Raw genomic sequence first — 19,984 nt, 5'->3', positions numbered from 1 at the left:
ATTTGTTCTCTGCACTTTACGCCAAAAATTATTATCATTTTGGGGAAGAGATCATGTATGAATTCGAATATAATACGATTGTGGCGTGGTTCCTGACATTTTAAATACATGTACATGTATTTTTCTCGTACCCGGAAATTACTTTTTTTTAAAAGTATGAGAATTAGTGTGTAAAACATTTATTATCATTTTATGGAAGAGTTCGCATACAAATTCGAATCTAATACTATCGTAGCTTGGCTTCTTAAATTTAACAATTTCACCATGTTCTCGAAGTGTTATGCCAAAATAAACATTATCGGAAATGTTACTTATTACTGATCCATGAGTAAAGCCAGTAAGTCGTCTTTGTAATTGTCTTCAATTAATTTTGTATACAATCATTGCTCAAACAATAGCCGACATCTGTTTCTTTAACTGCATACACAACCAAGCAGCAGACAATGCGGTGGTTGATAAAAGATTCTCACAATTTAATAAACATAAAAAAAAACGAAAGCCATCATGATATTTGCTGGGCTTGGCGGTGTTATTAGACGCAATCATTTGACCAGTAAATAATGTCTTTATTAGCTAGAAATTGAAAGGGTATGAAATTGTACATGCGTTCAGCTTAAAATTTTTATAAGCATGACTCGTGCCTATCGCAGGCCTATGCACTTAGTTTTCGGGTTTTACGGGTATGGTGTTTGTTCATGAACTTGTTATTAATTTTCTTTTTTTATATAAAAATATTTTACCGTTAGGGAAAAGCAAGTTTACAAATGCAAGTCATTCTTTGCACTTTGTGCAGTGATTAGTATAGTAGTTTTCACACATTTTTTTTCTTTGATATTCACAAAATCTGAAGTAAAAGTTATATGCATGCTGAAAGCATGTGTTGATTGTTAATTATTATTGCTGTAGTCATTCAAACGAATAGGCATACAAGCGTTAATTATTGGAAATTTGCAATGGATAAATGACAAGGAAACATATATGAGAAAAATTTTTGCAGTAGGAAATTTGTACAGACACCACTCATAGACCCTGGAACGTAATGAACCGTAAATGTGCTTCGTCTTTCTTAACCTAATTTTGCTGTTAACTTTTCACACTGAATTCAGACACATAATGATGTGTGACAAAATTATTGAATAGTTTAAATATGTATACAATTTTGGCAATGGAATTACATATATTATGGATTAATTGCAAGCCCCAACGGTACGATATGAGACAGCAAGTAAACGGTGTTGATACTCTGTTCATGCTGTATATTAGACGCTGAATTCAGACACAGTGATCTGGGAATTTTTTTATATTAAATATTGTAAATATGTTTGCAGTTTTTCAATGGAATTACATGCATTATAGATGAACTGCATGCCACGATGGCACGATAGTAAACGGTGTTGATACCCTATTCATCATACACATTAGACATGAATGCACGTATACGTGCCAATGAGTTGTTCTCGGAAAAAAGTAAAATACTGTAAAACCCCACATTAACGCGACCCCGATATTAACGGGATCAAAATTTTTGGACCCCAATTATCGCATTATAGCGGGGTTCCACTGTGCTTAACTACCCACCATTTGGCACATTCAAATCACAAGACCATCTTCATTTTAACACCATTTGGCACCTGCAAATCACAAGACCATCTTCCAGTTTAACACCATTTTCATCACATTAAAATGGTGAAATCAGTGAAATGTTACAGTGCTTTCATGTATGAAACTGCAACATCATTGTCAACCATTTATATCAACAGAATCCTCCAAAGTGAAGGATTCAAATTACTGACACTGGCCTTAAATCCAAGGTAAACACATTCTTGAGAATATGCATGTTTTTTATACAGAAATAGTGTGTGTGTGATTTGGATTTTTAACGTAGCTTAACAGTTTTTCAGTCACAGTGCTACGATGTCTGCACTGGGGCATCATGCTGCAGACATGTAGTATGATGTCCTACACAGTCACATTATCTTGATACCAGGCTGATCAGTCCTAACATTAACCTCTTAATGCTGAATGCCTTGCAAGGCAGCTATTAGTGTCATTTTTTATAAGTTTGTGGTATGACTGAGCTGGAGTTCAAACCCACAACCTCCCTCATCTGAAGTGGATACTCTAACCACTAGGACACTGGAGTGGTCATATACAGAAATAAAACAGGATACCCACCACATGCATTATGTGTTTAGTAACCTTGATCCGTAAATAGTTCCAATAATTCATTAAAATATATCTACTTTAAGAGTATATACAAATGGCATAATCAGTATTGTGTATTGATCAGGAAAGCTGTATTACCTTTAGCGAGTACATGGAATCAGCAGATCACACCCAGCGCTTCGTGTTTCGTCACTCACATCACATGCACATCTAAATGCATATAGCTCTTCTGATCATTCTGCTGTAATAATGCTAGTGATGCATTTTTATTATATATTTTATAATGAGATATTGAAATGCATTAGTGGGGGGAAATTGATAATGCCACAGTAACAATACCACTTTTATCAATACAGTGGTAATACCAGCTGTATCACCAGAGCAGCAATACTACTTATATTACAACAGTGGCAATGCCACTTTTATTGTCACAGTGGCAATACTACTTGTATCACCAGTGGCAATGCCACTTTTATTGTCACAGTGGCAATACTACTTGTATCACCAGTGGCAATGCTACTTACATTACCTATAATAGCAATACCACTTTTATCACCACAGTGGCAATACAAACTTTTATCACCACAGTGACAATACAGTAAAACCTGTTATGAGAGACCACCCCAGCTGCCAACAAAAAGTGGTCTCTCAAGACAGGTGGTCTCTCATAGCAGATTTGTACAAAAAGACCACTTTCCAAGGTCCATTTTCAGAACAATTTCAAGAAAAATGACCACAATCTTTGTACATATATTATATTCTTTATTAATAGTTCTTGCTAAAATATTGTATGCATTCATCTATTATTATAAAAACAAAATTATTAGCAATAAAGATATATTTCTATCATTAAACATGAAATCACATTTACATTTGAAGATCACATATTTTAGCATATGAAATTGTTTCTGAATTACTCATTTTCCTTCATAACAACCTAAATTTGTTTTACTGACATTTAAACCACTTTTTTGCGAGTGATGTGTTCTTTTTCACTTCTTTTAATTACAATAATTTTCTCCATCCATAAAATTTGTCTCTTCTTAGTTGCAGGTTCATCTATTGTTTTTAAGGTTTTAGGTGTTAAAATTATTAGTGTTTAATCATAAAATCGAACCTAAAAACTGTTTTGACTGGGCTGTGGGAAAATATGAAAAATCTATACACGTGCATTGCATATCTAACAATTAATGCAATAATAAGAAACAATTATCTCATCCAGAAACAGAACCATTTACTCAGAGACAAAAGTCAACGGCTTCATTCAAAGATGACATACAGGGATTAACTCTATAAGCAAAGTGTAACCTGGTCACACCAACTTGAATAGACGACAGCTTTGTGATTGGGATGTAATCATTTAACATCGGGGGGGAAATATATTAAACATCACAAGTCTTGAAAACTATCAATCGAATCCCACAAATGATTTTCTCTTGCTGGTATAATAGACAACGACCTTATTCACCCCTGGCAGTATAGATTAACTCTATAGACAAACAACATACGCGACCACTACGTCAACTTTGGCACTACAACTGCAATTTGTGACATGTACATTAGCCTTGTTTATGGACTGTAGCATCTATCACCGGTAGCAACAATCCCTTTTTTTAAATATTCCATTTATGTTTGTTTTTTATCAGAACACTCATTACTAATCAAGAGGTGGTTGTAATAATTGATTACATATAGGTCAGTGGTGTCTGTCTGTTCTCATGATACAGTCACTGGTAGGGATACTGGGTCCTACGATAAGGGATACTGGGTCCTACGATAAGGCTGGAAAACAGGCTAAATGCGGGAATAATTAGCCTGGTTCCCTGCATTTTATGCTGTCTGCGTTGCTCACCCCTTTACGAATAGTGGAGAACAATGCAGGGAGCATACAAAGCAGGGAACCAGACTAGGAAATAATCTACATATACTTTAGTCTGGTTTATGACAAAAACTATAAAACACTATAGGCATTGCTAAATAAATTCACACATCGGTAGCCAGCTTATTTTTTTAAATTTAGAACGGTATGAGCGGTCGTTTTTACGGGGACTAAATAATGGTTGGTGGAGTTTATCCTCATTTTTGTGATGTGGTCATTCATAGCAGTGTTGAAATGCATATTTTGCCAAGACATCATGGTCAGTGGTCACATTCCGCAGGTGGTCGCTCACAACAGAGCATTTATATAATAAAATCAATCTATTCATTACATTTGTGGTTGGAAATGACAGGTGGTCACTCATTGCAGAGGTTGTTCATAGCAGTTTTTACTGTACTACTTTTATCGCCACTGTGGAAATACCACTTTTATACTTTTATCACCACAGTGGCAATACAACTTTTATTACCAGAGTGGCAATACCACTTTTATCACCACTGTGGTAATACCACATTTATCACCACAGTGGCAATACCACTTTTATCACCACTGTGGTAATACCACTTTTATCACCACTGTGGTAATACCACATTTATCACCACAGTGGCAATACCACTTTTATCACCACTGTGGTAATACCACATTTATCACCATTGTGGCAATACCACTTTTATCACAACAGTACTAATACCACTTTTATTACCACATTGGCAGTGCTATTTTTATCACCACGTGGCAATACCCACTTTTATTACCACAGTTGTGATACCACTTCTAGCATAACCCTTTTTCTTTCTCTCTGCATCTTTCTCTTTCTCACACTCCCTTCCATGCCTTCTGTCCTTCTGGATGAACAAATGTTCACATATGTCAAAACTCTAGTTCACATTTTATAATCAATGAGTAGGTGCCTCCATAAAAAAATGACTAAAACTGAATTCTAAACAAAAACTGTGTGTTAATATTAACTTTATTTTTTTAACTATTTTCAAATAAAGGATGCAAATTGTCAGTGATTAAACTTGTGCAGTGTTTCTCTTCAATATTCAGTGTTACCCATACAGTATATTAATACCAGTTGTTCTCTTCAACAAAGGACACAGGTTCTTTGAAAATGATGGAGAAATTGGAGATAAATGAGTGTTGAGTGGTATTTCCACTGTGATATTGCCAAAAGAAAAGTAGGTGACAGTCGAACTTTGAGTGCAGTGTCTCTTTCCATGCTAGACTGCAGACTTGTTCAGTCCACATAATTCAGACTTGAATACAGAAATAAGTAAAGAACCAAAATCCTTATATTTAAATTAACAACCGTTGATATATTTTGTTTGAAGATGTTATGCTCTCAAGCCTGTTAGATATGACTGGTTGGTAATGTTACTGTAATACCCCACCTCAACAGTGTTCTCTGCATCAATCCATGCTTGAAAATTAACGTCTCCTCAATTCACAAAGAAAACATTTATTAATTTGACGAGGTACACAATTTCAGGGAGGATGGAGAGGGGCTAAATTTGTATTGCTGTCAAACAAATTTTTATTGTCATAGTTTTAAAAAAATGTTTTAATCAATATAGGCATTTTTGAATTTATTCTTTTTTATGTCATTTAGAGAAATACTCAACTGTTGTTTTAAATATAGCTCTCTACCCATGAAATCAGATGGATTGCTCTCAAACTTGGATGAGGCATTTTTACATTGTCTTGTTCATCTCAAGAACATTACAGGGCCATGAATGCTGAGGCATTTTCACACTGATTGTCTTTTTATTAGAACAACAATACAGAGCAAAACATGTGTGCAAATTTCAAAAGGCATTTTTCAAGCCTAAATGCAAATTTCCTATTTTGAAATACCAAATGTCTAAGTTTTAGGGAGCATTTTATTGTCCATCAAAACTTAGTCCTTGTGACATGGCCGTCAGATATGAATATTCAAAAAACTACAGTGTTTCTTAAGTTATTATGAGCATATTGGCAAGAAATTAAGTATTTGGATTTGTATGTAATCTAGCACAGAAATTCTAGAAATTATTGTAGTTCTTTGTACACATTTTTTATTCAGTTACCTGATATGTATATTTAATTTGTATTGCGTAGTTGCCCATTGTCCATATTTGAAGGTAGGGGTTTGGGCCTGCCTGACTGATGTCATTTTTATTTGAGTCTGAGTTCAAGACATTGGTTTAACCATTGGAAATTCCTGGTCTACCTGATGTTTGTAATGTTCTTTACGAAAATTTAAATAAAAGACCTAACCTTCTTTACAATTTAGAATGTTCTAGAAATGAACTTGTGACCCTCATTCTGGTCCTCTTAGTGTGTCTTACATTTTTATGTTAAGGTTGTTACATCAGAATTCATTCCTGTTTTAACATCTATTGGAATTTAGTCTTTTACTTGTATTTAGAGGATTTATTTATTTAAATTATTCATTGGAATTATAAAGTGCTCATTGATACACTAAATCATTATTTTGGAATTATTATGAATTAATTAAATGACATTTTATTACATCACTGTGATACATCAATAATATTGGCACATCAGCAGATTCAAAATTGGAATTTATTTGGAATACCACTGGAATTCATTCAGAACAATGTACTTTTGGACTTGTGATAGAACTTTTAAGACTGTTTGGGATTTAATTTATAATGCTGTAAGTTTCTTTTAAATTTTTACTTTTTATTCTCAGGCAATAAATAATTTGTTGAATTTTAGAGCTTTTAAATTTTCTCTTTCTTCTGTTATTTAGTTTACATCCATAGAATGATAACATATTCGTTGCCAACTTTATTATACATGCACATATAAATGTATGCACCAGAAAAATGCTAAATATATAGTCACCATTTTAAGTATTTCTCCTTTAATCTGCATCAGTTTAGGTTTGGAACTGTGTCACTAAAGCCCGTAATTTTCCCCACCCCCACTCACCCTTCCCATCCAACTTATTTAGCTATGAGGATTCCCATGCAGTATTTTCTTCTGTTAATGGACTTGTCGGAATATATCATGATACATAATCCTGTTGTGTCAGGGTTTCATGTACTATATAGTTAGCAAGAGATTTTCACAATGCATATACTCTCTTCAAAATTCTCTTTCAGGCAGCATTGTTTTTCGAAGTAGAATAATGTCAGATAAAACTATATAGTTATGCTGATTAATGCAGTAGGTAAAGCATTCTACTGTTTTCTATGATCGCAGTTGTAATATTGATATCAAATGCTAGAGATATTTCACATTTTCAGCTAAAACAATCACTTATTTTTCCCCCACATTTTAGCTCTTACAAGGTTGACAACTCCGGTGGAAGAAGCTGAAGAAAACTGTTCCCTTACATGTCCCCTCATTGTACCTAATGATGGTTTGTCATGTTTTTTTACAGCATGGAAGATCTTGACATTTTCTTGCATTTCCTGATTTACATACACTCAAGGGCATGACTTTTCATGACAAATAAAATTCTGTCATTGTTATTCATCAGTTCTTTGACATTTTGACTCTCAGGATGTTGTGCTTGTACAAATCCAAGACTTGGATCATACATTTTTTGTTATGTACAAACTTGTGCTGAAACACAAGGAAAGAGTTGACCATGACATGGAATACAGATGGTCTTCCCTAAATGCTCTGACAAATAATTCTTACAATATTTATTATTATTTATAAATTATAAATCAAATAGCTTTGAAAGCCTAATGTTGGTGAACAGCTGATGTTACAAAAGTACATGAATTAAAAAAAACTAAAAGCAGTTGTATTTTTGCAGGCACATTAATTATATATCTGTATGGCCGTGTCATCTACCTGCAAATTCTTTTTCCTAATTTCAACACTAATAGCACTGAGCAAGGACTCTCCTAAGATCTTGATTCCTTCAATGATGATTGTTTTGAAGCATTCCTGCTGAATCACTAATGGATAATTAAGCTTTCATCATCACAATCCTTTTGTTATGCCCCTGTCTGGATAAGTGAGCCATAACGATCATTAAGCATGACATTGGCAGTGATGGTGACCATGCTGCTCAATACATTTTTTCATTAGCATGTATTTCCTGAACCCAATCATGAATTCTGTTTATACTTGGGACGTATCATCATGATGCCAAGATGGGTCATTCTACAATGCATGCTCATTTCTTTAAACTTGGAATCCAGGTCACAAGGTTAGCATGGGCACAACACGCAGTAGATAAATATAACAGTAACAGTGACCTTTGTGTTCTGTCATATTTTTTGGGCATTTCTAATTGGCCTGCCTAAAAGCCATGTTTATAGCGTGGCAATCAAGTATTGTGTATCATTCTTTGTTCATTGTCTGTTGACATTTACTAATTTTATTATTTTTGAGGGAACCACTGGTCAAAATGAAATTAAAATTTGGGAAGAGTATTTTTAGCTCACCAAGCCATCAGGCCAAGTGACCTTTTGGTATTTTCCTGCATCAATCATGCATCATTTTCAACAGTTGCTTCTTAACACTCTTAACTCCATGTTTCTAATCCAGTTAGAGTTGTACTTGGAATATGTGTGTGTGCCTGTGTGTGTGTGATTTGGATTTTTATTGTAGCATTAACAATGTTTGACTCATATCACTATGATGTCTGCAATGAGGCAGTTTTATAGTGATGCCTAGCACTGGGGCATCATACCGCAGATATGTAGCATAACATCCGACCCAGTCACATCCTGACACGAGGCTGACCAGTTCTAACACTAACTTCTTAATACTGAACACCAAGCGAGGCAGCTGTTAGTACCATTTTTAGAAGTCTTTGATATGACTCGGCTGGGTTTCAAACCCACAACTTTCCGCATCCGAGGCAGACACGCTAACCATCTGGTCACTGGAGCGGTCTGTACTTGAAATATGGGTTTATGTCATCAAGCTCTCACATACGTTTGATAATGAACTTGATCCACTTATATTTATGCATAGTTAGAGAATGTAGATCACTGTGACAGAGTTCCTAGAGTTTAAAAAACTGGTGAGACACAGTTCTGGGGATGCATAATTCTCCATATAATCAGGGCTTGATATCTTAGAATAGAATGAATTGTTTAGACCTTGATCTGCGGTTACATAATGTGCTGGCAGAATGGGGCTTGCAATCATCAATGTAATGAATGTTTTAGGGTTTGAGATCATTAGAAGAATGTACAGTTTACACCCAGATCTGGAGTTAGATAATTTCCCAGGTAGATTGAACAGTTTAGAATTACTTTGATCTTGAAGTCCAAAGTAGAATGAACAGCGTTTATGACCAGCTGTCAGCCAACTATTCTTTGATATACATTCACACAGGCTGCTGACCAATCAATCACCCAGATCAGTATAAATGTTTACATGATCAAATTGATATGTATGTATGTATGTATGTATGTATGTATCTATGTATGTATGTATGTATCTATGTATGTATGTATCTATGTATGTATGTATCTATCTATGTATGTATCTATGTATGTATGTATGTATCTGTGTATGTACCATTTAATAGCACATCATCACAATCCTAGCTATATAGTGACAAGTAAAAATTATGCAGTAAAATAATAAAATCAAAAATTGCTAAAATTCTTTAGAAAGATGACCCCTGTTGAATTAAAGTTAACTGTAAAATTCTTTAAAAGATACATTAGTCAATATTTTAGGCGTTTTTCATTTAATCTGCATCAATTTAAGTTCGTAACTGTGTTACTGAAGCCCGTAGTTTTGCAACCAAAAAAACCTATGATCCTTAAGTCTTTTTTAGCCAAGAAGATGTATATGCAATAAGGTTTTTTCTGTTCCTATCTTGTCTCAGTATGTAATGTAATATTAAACAAAACGATAACCCTTGGTGGACCCTGACCATCATGCTGTATAGCACCGGTTAATTTTATTATATACAATATCAGATCTTTCTAACTTAGATGAATTGGGTTATAGCAGGGTTAGACTGTTCTGTATACAGTATCAGATCTTTCCAACTTAGACCCATCATGTTATAACAAGTTATTACTGTGAGATTTTCACAATACATATATACTTGAAAATTCTTTTTAAATCAGCATTGTTTTTCCTAGAAGAAGAATGTCAATTGAAACTATATAGTTCTGCTGATTAATACAGTAGATAAAGCATTCTAAATTTTTATAAAATCTCAGTTGTTGTTAATATGTTGATATTAAATGCGAGAGATATTTCACATTTTCAGCTCAAAAAAATCACTTATTTTTTCCCCACATTTTAGCTCTTACAAGGTTTACAACTCCAGTGGAAGAAGCTGAAGGAAGTAACTGTTCCCTTACATGTCCCTTCATTGTACCTAATGATTGTTTGTCATGTTTTTTACAGCATGGAAGATCTTGACATTTTCTTGCATTTCCTGATTTACATACACTCAGGGGCATGACTTTTCATGACAAATAAAGCTCTGTTATTGTTATTCATCAGTTCTTTGACATTTTGACTCTCAGGATGTTGCTTTTGTACATGTGTGAGTCTAATACTTGGATCCTGATTTGTTTCACGTGTGCAGACATTTGCTGAAACAGAAGGAAAGAGTTGACAATGACCCTGAAAGCTGAGAGTCTTCCCTAAATGCTGTCACAAACATTTCTTACAATATTTTTATTATTTATAAATTATATATCAGATAGCTTTGAAAGCCTAATGTTGGAGCACAGCTGATGTTAACAAAAGTGAATGCATTGAAATAACTTAAAACAATCCTATATTTGCATGCACATTAATTATACCTATGAATGGCTGTGTCATCTACCTGCAAATTCTTTTTCCTAATTTTAACACTGATAGCATTGAGCAAGAACTCTCCTCACATCTTGATTTCTTCAATGATGATTGTTTTGAAGCATTCCTGTTGAATCACTAAATGATTATTCTAATCTTTTCTCATGACAATTCTTTCGTTAAGCCCCTGTCGGGAAAAGTGAGCCATAACAATAATTTACAGTGACATTGGCAGAAATGGCAGCCATGGAGCTCAATACAATTTTTTTTTTCATTAGCATGTACTTCCTTTCCCCCATCGTGAATTCTGTTTTATACTTGGGACGTATCATCATGATGCCAAGATAGTTCATTCTGCAATGCATGCTCATTTCTGAAAACTTGGAAGCCAGGTCACAAGGTTAGCACCAGTGCACAGCACACAGGCCCAGGTCTTCATTTTATCTCATCACAGATTTGATTTTGTCATGCCTTCTTTCCTTTAACTAGAGTGACAAATAGATAAATATAGCAGTGACAGTTACCTATGTAGTCTGTCATATTTTTTGGCATGTCTAAATGGCCTGCCGAAAAGCCATGTTTATGGTATGGCAAGTCTTGTATTGTGTATCATTGTTCATTGTCTGTTGATATTTACTATTTTTATTAATTCTGAGGGAACCACTGGTCAAAATGCAGTCAAATTTGGTGGGAGCACTCTTTATTCACCAGGCCATCAGGCTATATGAACTTCTGATATGGACCTGCATCTATCATGCATCCTTTTCAACAGTTGCTTCTTAACACCTTAGACTCCATGTTTCTGATCCAAGTGTTATTATACTTCGATATTGGTTTGTATTGTCACACTCTCAGACACAAATTATAAAGAGCTTGATCTGCACATATTAATGAGGTTATATGTATGTGTACATATAATAGATAATGTGTGGCAGATCAGTGAATGAACTAAGTTGAATGGGACACAGTCTGGGGTACATAATGTTCCAGATATATAGTGTTTGAAATCTATAGAATGAATTGGTTAGGCCCGATCTATGGTTACATAATGTGCTGGCAGATCAGGACATGCAATCATAAACAAAATGCATGTTTTAGACCCTGATCTGGTGTTATATACTGTGCTGTCAGATCAGGGTTTGAAATCATTAGTAGAATGTACAGCTTATACCCAGATCTGGAGTTAGATAATGTCCCAAGTAGATTGAACAGTTTAGCTTGTCCTTGATCTGGGGTTACTAAGGTGCAGACATATCATAGCTCGAAGTCACAGATAGACTGAACAGTTTAGAGTGACCTTTATCTGAGGTTACATACTGTGCAGGCAGATTGGTGCTTGAAGTCTGAAAGAGAATGAAGAGAATGAATTAATCTGCATCATCAGTTAAGTTTGTAACTGTGTTACTGAAGCCCAGAGTTTTGCAAACCCCACCCCATCCTCCAGTCATGCTTAGCCAAGAGATTATTTACATGCAATATTTTCTTCTGTCTCCTGTCTTGTCTCAGTAAGTCTTGTTGCATTACATAACATGATAGCCCTTGATGGACCCTGACCAACATGCTGTATAGCAGGTTTTTATTTTATTGTTTACAATATCAGATCTTACTAACTTAGATCAGTCAGGTTATAGCAGGGTTTCTTATCAGGTTATAGCAATGTGTCATGTGCCATATACAATACCAGAACTTAGATCAGTCAGGTTATAGCAGGGTTTCATGTACCACATACAATATCAGAACTTAGATCAGTCAGGTTATAGCGGGGTTTCATGTACCACATACAATATAAGAACTTAGATCAATCAGGTTATAGTAGGGTTTCATGTACCATATACAATATCAAGTCTTTGTAACATAGATTACCTGGTAATCACATTCAGCTACCAAGAGACTTTCATATAGTATACATCAAAATTCTTTCAATCAAGATTGTTTTTCCAAGAAGATGAATGCCATTGAAATGATATAGCTCTGCTGATTAATACAATAGGTAAAGCAGTCTACATTTTTCAGAGATCTCAGTTGTTTATATTAAATGCCAAAAATATTTCACATTTTATGCTTTAAAAAAGTCACCTATATTTTTACCAACATTTTAGCTTTCTTGAGGCTCACAACTCAGGCGGAGGAAGAAGAAGGAAGTAATTGTTCCCCTACATCTTCCATTACATGTCCCCTTATTGTATCCAAGAATGGTCTGTCATGATTTTTACAGCATGGAAGATCTCGACATTTTCTTGCATTTCCTGATCTACATACACTCAAGGGCATGACTTTTAATGACAAATTAAATGATAGGATGTTGTGCTTGTACATGTATATATATATATATATATATATATATATATATATATATATATATATATATATATATATATATATATATATATATATATATATGAAACACAAGGAAAGATTTGACTATTACCATGAAGGCTGAGAGTCTTCCCTAAATGCTCTCACAATTCTTACTTTATTTATTATTTCTTATAAAGTATATAACAAATACCTTCCTAAATCTAATGTTTGAGTACAGCTGATGTCACCAATATTGATTTTGAAATACTGAGTAATTTTGCAGGCACATTGATGATATTTCTGTATGTCTGTATCATCTACTTACAAATACATATTTCTAAATTCGACATTGAGAGCACTGAGCAAGAAATCTCCTCAGATCTCCAATCCTTCAATGATGATTGTGTTGAAAGATTCCTGTTGAACCACTGAAAGATTATTCTAATCTTTTATCATCACAATTCTTCAGTGATGCCCATCTGCATAAGTGAGCCATAACAATCATTTTAGCATGACATTGGCAGCAATGGCGACCATGCATTTCAATACATTTTTTCATTAGCATGTGTTTTCTTTTCCCCATAGAATTCTGTTTTAACTTGGGATGTATCATCATGAAGCCAAGATGCAATGTATTCTCATTTCTTTAACCTTGGAATCAAGGTCACAAAGTTTATGGCAATGTTTGAAATTGGGCACAACATGCAGACCCAGGGCTTTTTTTCACTTCACAGACTTGATTTTGTGAAGCTTTCTTTCATTTAACAAGTGTGAGAAAAAGATAGACATAGTAGCGAGAGTTACATATTTGCTGTCATATTTGTTTTGGGGGTGGACGTACATTTTCTAGTTGACCTGCCTAAATGCCATGTTTAAAGTATGGTATCATTATTTTTTATTGTCTGTCTGTTGACAAATTTCAATATCTTCAAAAGAACCATTGGTCAGAATGCAGTAAAGCTTGGTCCTAAATAAAAAATGGTTCTACTCAGATATCTTTTATGTCCAACAGAGCTGCCGTCGTCATCATCTTGTCATAGCTACTTCTGAATAGATGGTTATATTAAGACTTCTTATGATATCTAGTTGATCCTAGATGAACATGGTGCTGATCTGAAATCTAATATGGCCACCACATCAATTATCTTGATAATTTTGTTATTGGTACTACTCCTGGTTGGATGGACATGTAGCATGGGTTTTTACTAAAATAATTATGTTGTCTCATTGGTCCTGATGAAAATGGGGCCTACATGATATCTACCATTATGGCAGCTATCAAAAAATCTTGTTATCACTATTTTTCTTGTATAGAAGTTCATGTCAAAATATGGTTTCTTTGAAAGGCTTCATCTGTCATCTATTTGTTCCTAAATGAAAATGTTGCAGTATGATATATTCAGTATGGCCCACAGAGCAGCTGTCAGGAAAATCTTTTTATTTTACTCCTCTTTGAATGGAAAGCTTTACTGGCATAAGGTTTTCACCAAAAAACTTTTTGCAATGTCTGCTTGGTCTTAAATGAAAATGGTGCTGATCTTGGGTCTAATATATCTACCTCTGAGGCCAGCCTTGAAAATCTTCTTAGTACTACTGCTGAATGAATGGTCGTATTATCATGGGGTTTCAATAAATGACGTCCTATAATGCTGATCTAAATTAAAATCATGCTTATCCAGTATGTAGCCATCTTCAAAATCTTATTTTCTCTTAAAGGAAAAGTCATTTTGACATGGGGTTTTCATCAGAAAAGTTCTTATGTTGTCTTTTTCTTCCTAAATGAAATATACAGACCCTCAGTATGGCCATCATGGTGGATATCCTGAAAATATTAATATCTCTACTCTTAATGGATGACTATATCAAAATATGGTTTTCAACAGTAGACTATTTATGATACCTAGTTTGTCCCAACTAAAAATGGTGCCAGTCATGTATCCAGTATGGCTGCCATTACAGTTGTCATGAAAATTTTCTTGTCTCTGAAAAATATTAGACAATGTTTCAGCACACAGCAGGTTAAAGGAAGAAATCGTATTATCTTGAATTACTTGAAATTCTTTTTCACCCATCAGTTACTTCAAGGGACTCTTGTAATATGGGGTTTTCACCAGAAGATTTCTAATGATGTCTAGTTGGTCCTAGATGAAACTGGTGCAGATCTTGCATCCAGTATGGCTGCCACAGTGGCTAATTATAAAATCTTGTTATTGCTCACACATATCTGACATGGTTTCAACACTTAGCAGTCACAAAGAACAAATGGTTTTATCTTGAATCCATGGAAAATCTGTTTGGCCATCAGAGCATCAGTTCCTTCATAGGCCTCTTGTATTTCAGAATGTCAGTGTCATTTGTAATCATACTTTGTAATAACATTTCATATGATATGTTCTTCCAAGTTACATATATTTGTACCCGCATTTTGACTTGTATAGTTGACTTCAGTTTCATGAGTCTTTCCACATTTGAAGATGATTTTCTTATTTTCCTACAAGTGTTCCTTCAGGATAAGCCTGTTGTTGTGAATATATTATTTCCTACATTGTGAACTACTGCTGGCACCTTATGATCCAAACCATGTTACCGATCTGTCTTTTTATTCAAAAACATGTACCATATTGTCTTGTCATTCATTTATTGTTTCATTATTAAAGAAAGAAATGCCAAGAATTAGCCATGGTTTATGAATGGCAAAACATAAGAATGATTCTGTTGCTAGCAGGCTTGATTGTGTGTTACAAGTTTTGAAAAGTGGTATAACTTCTGTATTAGTCACTATATTCATTTAAAACTTTTGGAAAAAGTTTACATAAAGTTTGAAACTGATATCCGAGGATTCATGTCTTGTCTGCATAAATGCCATTCACAGGATCAACATGTTCCATGTAACCAGTATTATAATTACTGTACACACTATCTATAAAAATTGTGTTCATCAAAATAGCAGTCATTTTTATTGCAAGTGCAGCACAGACATAATTTTGCTCTTATTTACCTTTTTTGGGCTATCTTCTTAGCATGATTCTGTGAAACTCGTCTGACATGGAAAAGTAAAATTTGGTAGGCATGTTTCTATGCATGCTTATATGATTTGAACTTGTTTTTATGCTGTTTAATTCAGTTGTTTTAAACAGGTTTTTGCTTATTCATGGGACTCGAACTTGGGGAGAGGGTCAGAATCTTTTTAGCATGATTTCACTGAAATCACTCGATCTAGGCAAATGAAATTTAGTATTTGTGCATGCCTATATGTAGATGATCTGAATGGATTGTTGTATAATATACATGATTTTTGCTAGTTTTATTGTGGTGGGTTTTTTTTACAATTTGGATTTGTACTCAATTACTTGCATAGTGGGAGCATACATGATTTACAATTAGAAATCTAGTTTTTGTGTAGTAGAAAAGAATAAATATAAATAAATAATATAAACGAATTTGTCTAAAGAAGGCCACAGAATCATGAAGCTGGAAGTGCTTTACTGGTTTTTTGTTGACTCCTTGTGTTTTTGAGAAAAGAAAAATAGATTTTATTAAATGAATGTTAATTTACATTTTGAGAGCTTTGTTGTTTTTCAAATAAAATATTGCTTCATTCTTATTGATGCATAATGAGCCTAATTTGTATTTGATTGTTACAGTTTTTTTAAATGATTTATATTAAAATTCTCAAATTAAGAATCTTTGAATTAGATAATGGAAACAAGTCTGTAACATTTTATTCCTGTAAAAATACAACCTTTATGATAAGAAAGACTGGTTAAGCATTTACTGTTTTTTCACAGATTAAAATTCAGCGTTAAAGAACTGCAAAGCTAATGTACATCTTATTGTAAGCACTACTGATCCTCGACCAGAAGAGCTTGTGGGATGGTCTGCTGTCCATCATCCATCTGTCCATTTGCTCAAGTTTGTTATCACTACTCCTCCTACTTCGAAGATTACACTGAAACTTGACAGACCTTTTCACCCCATGGTCACCTTGGTCCTAAATGAAAATGGTACCACAGTGACCATCGTGAAAATATTTTTCCTATTCCTCCTGATTGGGTTGTATTTCAGTATGGGTTTTCACTCAAAGACTTCTTTTGATGTCTAGTTGGTCCTAAATAAAAACAATGCCAATCTGACATCCAGTATGGCTCTAACATCAGCCATCTTGAAAAGTTTGTTGTCAGTATGCCTGAAAGTCATATCATCATGCGCTTTCACCAAAATTCTTTTTTAGTCAGAAATGAAATTTATGACTTTCAAACTATTTGGCCACCACAGTTGACATATTGAAGATCTTTTTATCACTTCTCCTCCTGAATGGATAGTAATATAAACATCGATTTTCATTAAGAAAACTTCTTTTTTATGTTTTCTTGGTCTTAAGTAAAGGGATGCCAGTCTAACTTCCAGTATTTTGAAACTCTCGTTATTGTCATTCCTCCAACACGGATGATTGTAGTTACACTGAATTTCTACCAAAAGATCTCTACTGACATCTACTTGGTCTTCAGTAAAAATGGTGCAGATCTGACAGGCAGTAAGGCACTTAACAGCAGCCATCTTGATAATCATGTTATCACTACTTCTCGTATATATATATATATATATATATATATATATATATATATATATATATATATATATATATGAAAAAAGGGTCAATCTGACATCCAGTATTACCACCATGGCAGCTGTCTGGAAAATCTTTATACTGCCACTCTTAAACTGAAAAATATTGACAAGGGGTTTTCACCAAAGGACATCTTTTGATATCTTGTTGGTCCTAAATGAAAATGGTGCTACATCCAACATGACTGTTTTTGTTCAAGAATATCAGAGATGGTGTGAACACTGAGCAGTTACAAACAAGAAATGATCTTGAATTTCTGGAAATTATTTTGGCCAGTAGTGCATCTTTGAGGAGCTCTTGTTCAACATTAGTTACGAAATTGACCATTATACAATTTTCATTGAATAATGCTAACATTTTAAGTAGTTATGACCCCTCATTTTCAATAATACATTTGTCATCCAGATCCTGATCCAGATGAGGAAACAGACAAGCTGTATGAAAATGCCAGTAACATTCCCAGGACAGAACTGTGATCATGGGTTAGCACTACAGAACTGTGATCATTGCTTTGCAAGCTGGGCAAACTCTAAGACAGCTCCTATTTATCAGGAAATCCACAAGGAAACTGAGATATGTTCTTTTATGATTTAGTTATTTCTATTTCACAAACATTTGGTGCAGTGTATCATGGTTTAGTTTCATGCATTTTCCAGTTCAAAGAAATTGATATGTTTATTGCTGAAAGTGATCCAGTGTTTAATAGAACAGGTAATAATTCAGTTTAATTTCCTTGAATTTGTTTGTTTTTTGATTTTTTTACTTTTAGTAGCAATTAAAGATAAAGAATTTTTACTATACCTCTATCCTAGAGTATATATTTAAAGCTATATCATGGGTGAAATATTTACTATGATTATATGCCTTTGATAGAATTTTTCTGGCACTGTGAATACTTTTTCCGTGTTAAATTCACCTCATTAGAGTTCAGTCATCCAGTCATTAAGTTGAGTACAACTGCAGGCAACATAGATTATGATCTGCTATTGCATAATGCTCTGGCAGATCAGGGTCTTTGTTGTTTATTCTAAAGGTTATTCCTTACAGGCTGAAGTTTGCAGTTAGACTCGACTTGTTACAGAGTCTGTATGGTATTTGCCCTGAGAATTCATCTTTGCATCTTTTGGTACAGAATCAGAATAAACAATAACAAATGTACCATTAAATATGGCATCATTCATCATTATTCTACTATGTATGGAGGGCAGTGGGTGGTCAAGAGATCTAAAGCACTTACCTTTACTGATCACAGCCATCTCAGCTCTGTCCACATGGGTATATAAAAATTTCCATATCATTTTGAAATTGCAAGAATGTTGTAGATAACTGCATCCTCAAAATTAAATAGCCATTTACTCTTAGACAATTTTGCTGAAGGCAAAATTTCTCCTGAAAAAAAAAGAATTTCATTACAGTATAAATTATTATTAGGAGGAATTAATAAATTCTTATTGCATCTTTATTAATAGACTAGTAATTGCCACTCCACCAGATTTTATGGCTGTTGATAAGTTTGAGGCCTGAAAAGTATGAAAAGTCAAAGTTGGGTTTCAAAGAATTTATGAAAAGTTTTTTTTTTTTAAAAAGCAATAAGGGATGAGTGCATCATGCTCTTGGTTCTGAGAACATCACAGGTAGTTAACTCTTGCAAAAATTGATACTTTTGCTCTTTTTTTTTTTTTTTTACTACATATAACTAATTACCAAATAAATATGAAAAAATCAGTGTACAGATCTTCCACATTATAATAGACCTTGTTATAATGAATTTCTGGATATAATGCAGCATGACAGTGGACCTCATGACCCAAATCACACCAAGGTATAACACTAAAGATTGAAAGAAAACAAGGTGAAACTTACCTTGTATCTTCATTTTCTTTTATAAATACCATGATTTAACAAAAATTTGATAGTGCCTGCTATACCACTGTTTGCATCATTACACTATGCTCAATATGTGACAGTTTTGTTCTTATTGTGGTACTCAATATAACATAGTTCAGTATATAGCATGGTCAGCATCTGTTGACTCCAGCTACCATTTTATAAGAAAAGAGAGCTGTATCTCTCACCCACTGCATGAAGAAATGTGCACCTTATGCAAAAATAACATTTTTTTCTTCAAATTTCACAAGTTATAAATGTGTCATTTATAAAAGTTTCATATATTTTATAGTTGTCTCACTTATTTGCTATTACATGAACAAAATTCCTAATGCTTTATGAAATTGAATATGTTATATATATATATATATATATATATA

The 19,984-nt window shown here is 33.9% G+C and overlaps 1 protein-coding gene across 5 annotated transcripts in view; it reads left to right on the top strand.

Moving 5' to 3' along the window:
- LOC149786436 (tyrosine-protein phosphatase 10D-like) overlaps window positions 1–19,399 on the top strand; it is a 405,711-nt gene extending 386,312 nt beyond the window's left edge. For 2 of the 5 annotated variants that reach the window (XM_089976880.1, XM_089976878.1), the window contains exons 29-31: window positions 7,338–7,418; window positions 12,892–12,933; window positions 18,123–19,399. In XM_089976880.1, the coding sequence (XP_089833006.1) occupies window positions 7,338–7,418; window positions 12,892–12,933; window positions 18,123–18,193 (194 nt within the window). In that variant the 3' untranslated portion in view covers window positions 18,194–19,399. Of the gene's footprint in view, window positions 1–7,337; window positions 7,419–10,292; window positions 10,335–12,891; window positions 12,934–18,122 lie in introns of all 5 variants that reach the window. The other 3 variants (XM_089976879.1, XM_089976882.1, XM_089976883.1) reach the window with 3 other exon arrangements.
- Window positions 19,400–19,984: the final 585 nt, after the last annotated feature.

Source organism: Sinohyriopsis cumingii, chromosome 12 (genome assembly GCF_028554795.1).
Source record: "Sinohyriopsis cumingii isolate HCF-2022 chromosome 12, ASM2855479v2, whole genome shotgun sequence".
Classification (NCBI taxonomy): Eukaryota; Metazoa; Mollusca; class Bivalvia; order Unionida; family Unionidae; genus Sinohyriopsis; species Sinohyriopsis cumingii.
This window is presented reverse-complemented; position numbering and strand designations above follow the sequence as displayed.